This window comes from Lytechinus variegatus, chromosome 19 (genome assembly GCF_018143015.1).
Source record: "Lytechinus variegatus isolate NC3 chromosome 19, Lvar_3.0, whole genome shotgun sequence".
NCBI classification, from domain to species: Eukaryota; Metazoa; Echinodermata; class Echinoidea; order Temnopleuroida; family Toxopneustidae; genus Lytechinus; species Lytechinus variegatus.
Genome location: NC_054758.1, coordinates 3,055,742 through 3,068,617, shown reverse-complemented (window position 1 = coordinate 3,068,617; position 12,876 = coordinate 3,055,742). Strand labels below are relative to the sequence as shown.

The window sequence follows — 12,876 nt, the reverse complement described above, 5'->3', positions numbered from 1 at the left end:
ATAACTACACCGAGAGTGAACTATTTATATGTTTCTATCTGAAGATTTTGTTTTATTTTGATATTTTTCATTGTCTCAATTTATCAGCCTCGTTGCTGTCAGTAAAATGCAGCTTAATAAAGTGGTTTGACTCTATGAAAGATGGAAAACCACAGAAACATAAAAAAGCCATTACGGGAAATATCGCCATTAACCATACAAAATCACTTATTATTTAAAGTTAACAGAGTTAAAATAAATCTCAATGATCACCGAAAATTAGTTATAGGGCCGTTGGTGACTTAAAGAAGAGTTGAATGCGAGACATCATGACAAGATTCTCCAAAACAAAAACTGAATAAGAATGCATCGAATACATCATTGAAATTTCGTTTTCCGTTAATAAGTACATTGTAAAACTGTGGTGTTAAAACTGACACCTATTGGTGTTAATAGAGGACCACACCCTAAGGTGTTAAAATTACACCCTTAAGATTGAACATAACACCAAAGAGTGTAAATGTAACAACCGAATGTGTTTTAATAATACATATAGGTGTAAAACTAACACCACCAATTTAACACCGGTGTAAAATGACTGGTGTGGTCGTCTATGTACACCGGTTAACACCACAGTTTTGCTGTGTAGCGATTTACGGTTGATATTATTGCCTTATGGATTGAATACTTTAATAGAGGTAGAAGAAACGAATTTTGTCCAAATATTCTATAAATGAAAATAAAATGAGACTTTTCTCCCTCATTATTAAGATGAGAATAAAACCATTAAAGTTAATACGTTGTAGAAAATATTGAGAATGAGGCATTACATAAACATCAAATGTTTCATCAACATTTGCGTCAAGTTGTTGAATGATAAATTTCTGTCAGTTGGATCCTTATCCGATTTTTTTAACACAATAAGAAATAAAAAAATAATTTAAAACAAGCAACTCAAATATTTACGAGCAAATTTGACAACAAATGCAGCCGTATGTTTGAATGTATACAATATTTTGTGCAATACAAATTTTGAATACATATAATTTGTATATTGTCAGCCAGCTTATTCATCATCAATACTAATAATGATTGGTACACTGTTTTATGTTTCTCCTAGTCAATTTCATTAATATGGATTCTCGATCAAATGACAGACCATCGTCATAAACGTTAATAATTCTAAAGAGTGACAAATTTAAGTATCAACTACAATTGTGGATAATCAAAATTGTTTTGAACGTTAAGATCCTTAAGTATAATATAAAAAATACCACTAAATCTAATCCATGCGATCTGAAGTTGGATCCGTTAATGAAGCCAAATAAATACTCTGTTAATTGCAAAAATGAATACCGGGGAACTAATGGGGAAGCGTGTAAATTTTAACGACTCTTGGTTCGTTGCAATGTCGGGGAGAAAAACAACTCAAACAAGTGCAATGAGTATTTTATAAATTTCGCTCTCCAGATCGATTGAAATAAAACTGCATTTGATTGTTAACATTTAAAATTGAATACAATGTTTATACAACATGACAATGGCCATTATGACCCGGGAGAAAGAGTGGATGTCGGTGGGGTGGTAGAATATGAAAACTGTTCTGCGAATCGCTAATGAAATCACTGAAGAAATTGACTCTAATGCGAAGTTAAGAAGTGATATTAGGTAACGAGCTGCATCATGATGATTTCACGTAGAAATACCAACCCGAGTTGATAAATTCATATATCAAACGAGCTACTAGAAAATATCAAGGATTGCGCGAATTCTGAAATAAATAATGATTGAACTGTTTAAAATAGAAATGAGAAGTGCATTATCGGATACACATTATTACGATGCCGCTATGAAATATATATAAAACAAAAACAAACAAGAGAGATCACTACACAGTTTGTTTTTTGTTATTAGAAAATATAAATAGATAAATTGATAAATTTCAACGAAACGTAATGAATGCTTCATTCTGGCAAAATGTAATTGGCCATTTATCAGAAAGTGGAAGTGACGCTCTAATTGGCATCGTAGATGGCGCTATAAAGGCCATGAGTTGGTCTCATTATTGTATGAGAGGGAAGAGGGGTGTAAAATCGATGGAATTGCATCCAATATTACATGCATATAAAAAACAGGATTTTTCCAAATTAACTATTCCAATCAATAAATACAGACCCACCTTCGTGGGTCTTACTCTAACAGTGCATTTAAATTAAAAAAAAATGGAATACAGATTTTCCAAACGAATATTTACACAATTCATATTTCATTACGGTCAATAGGAAACAATACAAAAATATCACAATCAGTTGAATACATTATTCTTTGTACAAAAAGAAGAATACGTTAACGAATAGATCTATCGAATTATATTTTTAAAGGTTAGATCCCTTTTCATAATAATGATTTTATCCACCCGAACAAACTGGTTACCATGTAAACAGAAACAATATAGTTGTTCAAGGTCACCTTGTTAAAAAAACCTCCAGACATTGATTAGGAAATCATTCACTTTAATCTCTAACGTCTTGAAATATCGTCATGATTATTTTGAAATAGTAAATAACAATAGACCATAATACATCACAAAATCTATGATTGGTTATTGACCATAATAAATAGAAATATTATTGACATCTAGAAAATGCAAAGGGGTTAGATGTTTTCTAGGAAGAAATCGACCTTTTTAAAATCTGTCGGTATTGTACACATAGTACCCCTTTCATTTAATGATATGTAAATGTATCTAGAAAATTCGGATTTTATTTACAGTTAAGGTAAATTTGATACAAAAACATTTCATATTTGTCGTCAATAAAACAATAAGAATATTAACAAAGGCAGTCATTTGTTCAGCCTAAACAGTGGACAATCAGCCATCGTGGTTCCATCGTATAGCATCGTGGCAGTTGGCAGTAAATATTCATTTCATCTTTTCTGACATTTCAGTTAAAACGTCATCGTTACGATCCATTGTGTGTGTAATTACCAATTAAATTAGTTTGCATAGTTATCATGTTGCTTAGCAACATCCTCACAACCCACACTGTTCGCCTCATGCAGAAAGGGGGCGTCCTGCTTGATGTCTTTTCAGCATGAGTTGTAATATAGCTCCGTAGTTAGATAACATCGTAGTGATATTCTTCTAACATCGTAGATGCATCGTATCAATGTCGCAGACCCGTGTTAGTAAGAAGTTGACACTTTGAGAAGTGTAACCATGCTCCATCTAGGTCATGATACGAGTTTGTTCCGTTTATCTGAAGCACGACCTTATAAAGCACGAGCCTTCTTCGTCCTCGTGACAAATCCGTTTCATTTATAATGCAGCACGAGCTTCACGAGCTCACTTCGTGGATATCTCTGATGATGTCAGTGTCTTGAGATTGCATGAACAAGCGTCGCTTTTGTAAATGAATTGTCATAGTCCTGCAGAACACGCAAAGCCTCCACCAGCATCGACAATATTCATCAGAGAAATATTCCCGTTAGGCGTTGCAAAACGTTCCTTCTGTCGCGCTGCGATTCTTCCCTCGCCGTTGCTGTCGTCGTTCTATGCAGTTTTCTTTCCCGCGAGCTGAGGCGAGCCTGCGTTCGGCGACGCTCTTGCCGCGACGTTGCAGGGTCGTCATCGGACGTATGCGTAGCGGTTGAGGCTTGCTCTCTCGATGACCGTGGCGTGTGATGGAAGCGCTTTCTAACCTACGAGTGGAAAGAGAGAAAATATCATAATAAGAATGAATATTCCACTGGAAGCAATGTCATCGATTTGAGATAGATATTCACAATAATTTATTATTCTTTTAATACTATTGATTACATATAGGCACATCAGGGGCGGAAATCTCCCAAAAAAGTAGGGGGACAAGGTGCTGGAAAATTTGACAAGCAAAAAAAAAGGTTATCACCCCGACTGTAAGGTCATTTCGACCAATATAAATTTGACAAGCAAAAAAAGGGGAGGGGGTTCAACCCAAAAGTAAGGTCATCTCGTCCAAAATACATGTTTTACTTCGATTTTGGATGATGTATTTCTTTCTATCCTAAGACCAAAATAGTAGGGGGACATTTGATATTGTGCCCCCTACTATTTCCGCCCATACATACATTTAGGGAATGTATCAATGATCAATATCAATTTGCAAAATTTAAATAAAAGTGTTGTTCATGAGGAGAATATGAAGGAGTAAGAACGAAGAGAAAGATAAAGGGTAAATGCTAGAGAAATAGCAGAAAGAGGGAGAGAATGAGATTATAAAAATATACCTTGAAAGAACTTGCTTATAAGATGATCAGAACGAAAGTTATATGTGATTCTTAAAAAAAAACAATAACTCGTAACATTCCTGTCAAAATCTGATAAAAATACAACAAACAAACATGCAATGCAATTTGTTTTTTCTGGTGTGCTAACCTAAAATGCATTAACATATACTATTAAATATGAAGGTTTTTTTTTTGGGGGGGGGATGGTAAATAGGATTTGGAACAGTCATAACTTACATCAATACCTAAGGGTTCCCTGGCCAATAGCGTCGAATCTTCGCTCAGCCCCATATGGTCCGTCCCCCTGTTCCTTTCAGCGGATTCCAACCGCTTCTTCTTCTTTTTGTCTTTCCTCTGCTGCAGTTTCAACCGCCTTCTCCTCTCCCGACTGAGTTCCTTCTTTCTTTCCCTACTCGCTTTTCTTTCTTCACTTGCAATCCGCCGCCGCTCCTCTTTACTCATGCCTTTAGAAGTCCTGTTCTTTTTCGTTGATGATTCTGAAGAGGAGTTTTTGCCTCTACCATTGTCTTTTTTCTTCGGCTTTTCGACCGCGGTTGTTTCCTCTGGAAGCGGTCGCTCAACGTCCGACGTCGCGGTCGCGTCGGGGGCGTCCGCGTCCGGGCTCGGCACTTCGAGGTTCGTCGCGTCATCTGTGTCGTCCGTCCGCCTCTCCGTCGATTGGTCATTTGTGCGCACTGTGGAGTCTTCAGTTCTGTCTCCTGAAGGAATTTCAGAAATGGCGCTCTCGGAAGGCACCTCAGGTGTTCTTTTGTTACAATAACTTTCCATGATGTTGTTTGAGCACTCGTTATCGCAGCATTCGTTGACGATCTGCCCTGACCGAACCCGTCGTCGCTGTCGACTGTGGGCCGATGCGCTGGATGAACCCAAAAAACTTGAAGCGACATGACGCGGTACAATCGGCGAATCTGAACGAACGAAAGAAATGATAATAATGTTATGAATAATATATTATACAGAAATCTCCCTGTAAGCATAATAATGGTTATTTCGAAGTGCCATCTATTAGTGTTCAAAATACTACGTAGATTTGGCAAGTCCATAAAATATATAATTCAACGTTATTTGTATATACCTCTGACCCCGTATTACTCATTAAAAAAATAAACGTCACTCCAAGAATTGTTCAAGTGATGGTAATATGAGAGAATTACAACTTTTCATGTGGTTAGGAAACACAGAGGTATCATTTTAGGATTATCCCATATGGGGGTCAGATGTTCATAATTTTATGGGAGTGCCCGTATTGCTGAATACGAGACTTCCCAGTATTTCGCAATAGCGCCACCTTGCGATGTCCTCAGTGAAATTATAGATTTCTTGGGGAAACATAATCGAGTCTTGCGTGAACGAGAAATTTGAGTGATAACTTACTTTTAATGCTTAGGAAAACACAGACTTTGCACAGACATGATAAATTCGCTGTCTTCTTGATGTTGTCTTATTGTTCACAGCACACTTTATAATGATAACAAATCATACTCATTATGCAGGCCGAGTTGATTAGGGAATATGGAGACAAGCATGGGGGGAGGGGGGGGGGGGGTTGGCATGTACTAGTATTACGTCTCCCTGACACAGACAATACGTAATACATTCCAATCTTCAATATTTCCTGATCTTACAGACATATCATCGACAGGTTTACAGTCAAGCATTTCGATTGTCTATCAAATGACCCCGCGATTACTTCCGGGTTTTTCCGGGGCAATTCACACGGGAAAGGCATCGTTGATATATCGATTTATCATGTTTTTCAAAACCGATGTTTAAACACTGCCAACAAGAATTCAAAGTTACATTGCGTGTATTATATCATTCAAACTCATTGTTCATATAAAGTGAATATATCGCTATAAGTACAGAGAAGAGTAGAATATTATTATAGCAGCGACAATAACGACCTTCTTTACAAATTGATTTCTCTTCTTTGTGTGAGGTTGTGTGTGTGTGTGGGGGGGGGGGTAGCCAGACTAAAATACCATCTTAAGAATGCATAATTCCATCAATAAATTTGCCATTTTGATGACAATAATTCCTGCAAAAAAAATATCTGACAATGTATTCTCCATATTATTATATTTGCCTTTCCTTATTTGATGCACGTCATTAAAATCAGCATGATTATCATAGTTATATTCATTAACCCGTATTCTGAAGTCAGGTTTAACTTAGACTACGATCTAACTCTGTGCTAAAATTATGGAAAGCCAAAAGTATCAATTTTTTATTAAGTTGTATGTTTCTTATGTTTGCTGTGCTCTTTCCTGATTCATCGACGATGAAGACAATCATATATTTATAGTTCCTAGACAATTATGAATGATTTGAGAGCCAAATGAGCTAAAATATCTCTACTATAAGTGATTTATGTAACAATTGGCTATCCATACTTAAACCACAACTTTAAACCCGAGCTTAAGTTAAACCCGACTTCAGAATACGGACCATTATGATTTGTTATCAATATCGTTATTATACATGTATAATTTGTAAATATTGTTAATTATATTTTGATTGTAATCCTTTATGTTTGGATTTGAATTCAATAAATTAATCTTGGATATATCATGTGCGTCATTATCATCATAGAAAAGAAAGATAAATCATCATCATGATCATCGTCATCATAGATATTATCTTCATCAATCATGCATCTTAATCTATTAATCATAGTTATCAGGCTTAATCATCATCATTAATATTTTTGTATTTATATTAAGGGATGGAGGGGGGAGGGGTGTAGATACAAAAAAATGCTCTTTTTTGTACAAATAACCCTGTCTGAAGACAACTAGGATGTCAATCATTCCTGGAACATATGTTGCGACCTTGGTCGTGTATTAATAAGGGAACTCGTTATACCAAGTGATTCACCTTTACTGGCAATAAGTAAGGTAGCCAAAACACAAAATCCAGGGCTCCGCACAGCAATAATCCGATTTACAAAATAAAAATATTTCAGTTTCTTCAAATCGCATCTTACGATCATCAATTCGAATATCGTATTAAGAATATCTTGGAAATGGTACGAATGTTACATAAACAAAACAAGAGATTCGTCCGAGTTTTAGTGGAGATTGAGCAAAGGAGAGGTCACATTAAGCCGATTTTGTTATAGGCCTGAATATTTCAGATTCTTCATGTTCTACAAAGCGTATAAAAATGCCATAAGATTAGCAGCAGTTATAATTTGCTGATATGATGATGAATATGGTAATAATGGTAATGATGATGATACTAATAGTTGTAATGATGATGATGATGATAATAATAATGATAATGTTTTGCGTCTTTCAGTAACTTTTTGTAATATAATGCGTCACTATGTTGCGTATATAAGGCAACTTATTTTACAGGGCTTATATATGTGGCGTTATTTTTACTTAATTTCTTTTCATTTTCAACTGATAAATTGGTATGTTCTGCCCTCTTTTTGTAGTTGAAGGTATTGTAGTGAAATTCTTTAATTTCTTTATATGTATTTTATTTGTACCAATATGTATTACATGCATTTTATTTACATTGCAATGACCTGTTTTATGTGAATATGAAAATAAACGATCATACAAACAAATAAACAAACAGTATTATCATGTTGGCTTAAGCAATGCTTGTTTGGAAACAAATGTACATAATTACTTCATATGAATACGTACGTGTTTAAACAAATGAATGAAATAAATCAGTTTGCATATTCTATATACTTCCTTAATTTAGCGCTTGGATTAATATCCTATATTCATCTAGAGCAAAAGAAAAATCCAACAATCTGGCAATTATGAAAGAGAAAATTACGGTAGCAATCAAAAGGATATCGGGAAATACTCCCCACTTATTTTCGTCAATCTATTCAGACAGGAAGATGGACGGCTTGCAGTTATAGTGTAAACTACCCATTGGTCACACCCCACACTTGTTTTTTTTTTTTTTTGGGGGGGGGGGCGTCGTGGTCTAGTGTGTACGAATCTTGTCTGTCAATGAGAGGGACGTGGGTTCGATCTCAGCCACGGCGTGTTTTCTTTCAGCAAGAAATTTCTCCACATTGTGCTGCACTCAACCCAGGTGAGGTGAATATGTATACCCGGCAGGATTAACTCCTTGAATGCACCAAGCACCTTTAGCAGCTGGACCTACAGCTGGGGTATTATATAGTGTGCCATTGAATAAGAAACTAAATAATCGGCGCCTCATAAATGTTATACATCATTATTAAATAACTACTGTTAATGTTCATACAGAAAATAGCGTTTTATATATATCTAAAAAACAACAACAGAATTTGAATCTGATTCTGAATTTGAATCTGAATTTGAATATGTATTAGAATTTGAATTCGAACTTGAATTTAATTTATAATTAAAATTTCAATTCTAATCTAATTCTAATTTTGATTTAATTTTGATTTCGATTTCAATTTTAATTTCAATTTCAATTTCAATTTTAATTTTAATTTCAATTTTGATTTTAATTTTAATTTTAATTCTAATTCCAATTCTAATTTTAATTTCAATTTTGATTTTAAATTTAATTTTAATTTTCAATTTTGATTTGATTTTAATTTTATTTTGAATTAGAATTTGAATTCGAACTTGTATTTAATCTTAATATCAATTTATAATTTCAATTCTAATTCTAATTTTGACTTTAATTTTATTTTGAGTTAGAATTTTAATTCGAACATAAGTTTTATTTTAATTTGAATGTGAAACGTACCTTTTTGTGCAATTTCTGAATCGTCGATATAGTAACCACGCCCTTTGCACACGACCGCTAGAGCATCAGCCAGTTCCCGCCCACAGAGGCGATACGATGAGATGGGTCCTATCACATATATTAGGAAGGTGAGGATATATAGAAGTACCCTGAACGGGTCCATTGTCCAGTTTCTGCAAAGAAACAAGAAGAGAAGGGGTTGGTTATTTCAATATTTCTTGAAATTTTTTTTTCTTCAAACGTGTACATTTCTTTTTTCTAATTATATGCATATTCATATAACTGCATACTGTAAAATTTATTTGCACATGGTATTTTGGCATCAGTGTTTCGATAAAAAAGATAGTTATGCAATATCATTGCTGAAATGTTAACAAACTTCCATTTATAGTTCCATAATAAGTTAATCGCACAAAGTAACGAAAAAAAAACCCTGAATGATATGAAAATGCATAGCCATGTATGTACGCGCCTTATATTAAGCACTTTTACTTTGAGCATGAGTTTCTAATATCCATCCATCTATCTATCTATCTATCTATCTGAATATCCAAATTTATAAAGGGATCAATCAATATGGTCCAGAAGGGGTATGAATCACCCCTTCTTTCGTGTCATTGTTTTAGAAGAAAGGAAAGTTCCATATAGTGTAAATTATCATCAGAATGGAATTATTATCCGAAATTCAAGCTAATTGATACAAATATCTTAATCTGCAAACGAGTATTTTCAATGATTAAGTGAAACACTTGAAAAGAGAATTCCGTGTAAAATTCACTTACGCTTTTCAATCATAGTAAACGTTAAAGAGATGATCACTTCTTACAAACAGACTTCGCATTTAATATATCTGTACACTGTAAAAAATATGGGCAAAATTTAACCAGCACGAGGGTAGTTATGTATCCAACCAATTTTTGGCGGTATTTTACCCAATGCGGGAAGCATATTGTCCAGTAAGGTTAAAAAATAAGCAGAAGAAATTAAAAGATGAGCAAAATTCATCACACTGGATAAATAATAATGCCCAAAATAAATGCCCAATGTTGGTTGGATACATAATTACCATCATGGAGCATTTTTACCAATATTTTTAAGAGTGTAATCTACAAAGGAATGCATCTGTAAGCAAGATGCCGCTTCTTAGAAATACATCAAATGGAGCATGAACCTTTAAATACGGCTAGACATCGTGAATTTTTGAAAAGACAGCGTTTGGTACGCCAACACGGCCAATGCACTTTAGATGATACCTATCCAAGACGAAAAATCTAGAAAAATACACACGACGCAAACAATTCTGTGGAAAATCAAGAGAAAAATAGGCGGTGATGACGTATTATGGCCGACAAGAAGGAGCTAAAACGGCGGCAAATTAAAAGGGAGAAGAAAAATGATAATGATAGTCCGAGCTGTAGTGCATGTTGAAAAGTTCTAATTAAAAGCCTCCTAGAATTACGCGCGGAATATGATACCTATATCCGTTCTGGATTGAGAGGGTAAAAAATACTCAAGAGTGGAACGAAAGGGATGATGACGGGTTGTAGGCGGGGGGGGGGGGGGGAGGGAGGGGGAGGATAAGGGTTGGGGGAAAGTGCATCTGGGGTAATTAGTGTTGATGAGAGAGATGAGGAAGCTCAAGGGTGGAGGAGGGATAAGACGTTAAAGAGGCATCGGTGGCGGGACAGGATACACGTAAAAGCCACAATCAGACCGCATCTTCAAAATAGTTCCAAATTTATAGCATAAAGAAGTCCTGTCGAGCAGTGAACGAACCTGACAACGTCAACTAGAACTTGTAGAAGGAGGAGAAGAAGAGGGAGCAGAAAAAAAGAAGGAGCAGAAGTAGATAAAGAAGAAGTAGAAGAAGACGCAGAAGAAGAAAAGAAAGAAAAATCAGGAGGGGAGGAGGATAAAAAGAAGTTGGTGACGATGGCGGATAAGTAGAAAAATACCCACACAATGTCTATATTTTGACTCACCATTAACAAGAGTTATCGTTATCTCCTAAGTGACAGTCTCAAAGTTATCACCCTGGTACTCCTGCTAAACATATTCCTCCTCAGTTGCACTAAAGTCCTCCAAAAATATACCAACTTGGAAAGATAAAATCAATACCAATATAGAAGATCCCGTCTTGAAACCGATTCCAATCAGATATGATTGCGGTGGTTGTGTAACCAAAATGGATTTAGTACATGACTTGTAGATTCGCCTTTAATTGTATCGATCTAAGTAGAAACCTCGTAATTGTGTCAGAAATGCATGGGGAAAGTAAAACCAGAAATCATTTACTTGATGTACAGTTGTTGGAAGCAATCTAAGAACTTGAATTAAATTGTTGTTCAGTATGGTTTTTCTCTTTCTCGCCCAAAGGTGTTGGTCACTTATCGTCCTCTCTTGGATGTCGACGTGGTCGAGAGTTGGTGTCAGGTGATACTTGTGTTACTTGAGATAAAAGAAGCTCCTGTGTGTTATGAAGCAAGCATCACGATATGAAGATATCTGTCGTGATATACCAGGCAAGTACTATGCATGAACACTTGAGAAAAGGTGCCGGTGGACTGTTGCAGACGTGCGCCCTGCGAAGCCGATGGACGTCGAGTGACCGGGCGGACTTCAACTTACATATCGGGAACCATGGAGAGATCAGAAAACATCCTCACTTTTCTTTACCCCTGGTCAACTCAGCCACATTCCTGATTCTACAATATACCTCCTCCTTCCTTTTTCTTTTTCGGATATCTTCTTCTGCTCCCGACTATGACGTCATTAAATAGATGTACATAAGCGATTAAGGACTCTCGATTTGATTTTCGAGATGCCGTCACCTATTATGTTGTCAGCCCATCGACAAATGCATCCTCCAAAAATATCATTGCATCGAGTCCCTCTGCCACTCATCCGGAAGCTCGTTTTGGAGCACCCCCGGTCAGAGAAGAATAAAAGTTCTTAAAACAGATAAACACACATCTAAAAGTCGACAGGCTTTGTCAACATGACCATCCTAAAAGCCTTTCATCTTTTATGTAACTCTTCCCCTTTATTTTCCTTTCACTTTTGCGGGTCGGCGTGTGTGTTGAAACAACCGTGGGTACGCAATGGATTAATCAGAATGTTTGTGCACTTAATGGCAACTTGTTTTTCACGCCCTCATACACGACGCAAGTGTTGTAAAATAACTCCGGGAAACAAAAGGCGCAGGGTCTGGACATCGGACCAGCCCCCATTGACCATGTTGACCCGGGGAAAGAGCTTGGAGTTCGGCCGGGGCTCTGGCGACCCTCTAACAAATAAAGATCCCAATAAAGGCGAACGTTGAGATAATACGATTAGTTGCAGATTTTACGGAACACAATCGGCCCTATTTACGGTTCACATGGACAAGTGGGCTAAGAGGAAAAAAGGATCTTTCGCTCTCACTCAAGCAGTGGAAAACGAGTTTGAAAACAGTGGCAGATAAGACAAATTCGGGATTAAGTCTGAAGCGTTGATGCCTAATGTCCCTTTGTAAAAAAATCTACTCTATTAAACAATTTTGACATGCGAGTTGTGAAGATGACATTTGAAGAGAGAGAGAAGGAGAGATAGGTATGCAGCGGAACGCAACCTTGGTGCATATTTCATCCTTCTTAAGGAATTTCTAACTTATATATAAATATTTTTAATAGGATACACACACATTCCTCCCTCATAAGCAGGAGCATGTCACATAAATAGTTTAAATTGTATGGTCTTTAAAGTATATGTGATTTAAGTATAGGATAGTAATGAAAAAAAATCGAATGCCTTTCTAAGTCTTAACAGTCTTCGGTGATACGCACAAATTGGTGTCAACTAAAATGAACTAGATATTCAATTATTCTCTTAGCCAAAACACACTTTATTATTATT

At 36.0% G+C, this 12,876-nt stretch overlaps 1 protein-coding gene across 1 annotated transcript; it reads right to left on the bottom strand.

The window, feature by feature from the left end:
• Positions 1–1,379: 1,379 nt before the first annotated feature.
• LOC121405841 (vicilin-like seed storage protein At2g18540) lies at positions 1,380–12,403 on the bottom strand. Its single transcript, XM_041596810.1, has 4 exons — positions 10,965–12,403; positions 8,983–9,155; positions 4,483–5,174; positions 1,380–3,681 (listed from the first exon to the last, which is right to left on the bottom strand). The coding sequence occupies exons 2-4, from the start codon at positions 9,143–9,145 to the stop codon at positions 3,451–3,453; spliced, it is 1,086 nt and encodes a 361-aa protein (XP_041452744.1). The 5' UTR covers positions 9,146–9,155; positions 10,965–12,403; the 3' UTR covers positions 1,380–3,450.
• Between the last annotated feature and the right edge of the window lie 473 nt (positions 12,404–12,876).

Bases quoted from the DNA above. Each gene is read 5' to 3' on its own strand.
- LOC121405841 (XM_041596810.1), bottom strand. From the start codon at position 9,145: ATGGACCCGTTCAGGGTACTTCTATATATCCTCACCTTCCTAATATAT. The intron at 5,175-8,982 runs GTACGTTTCACA...TCGTTCGTTCAG, and splicing joins TTCAGAAATTGCACAAAAAG to ATTCGCCGATTGTACCGCGT. The intron at 3,682-4,482 runs GTAAGTTATGAC...TTCCACTCGTAG, and splicing joins GGGAACCCTTAGGTATTGAT to GTTAGAAAGCGCTTCCATCA.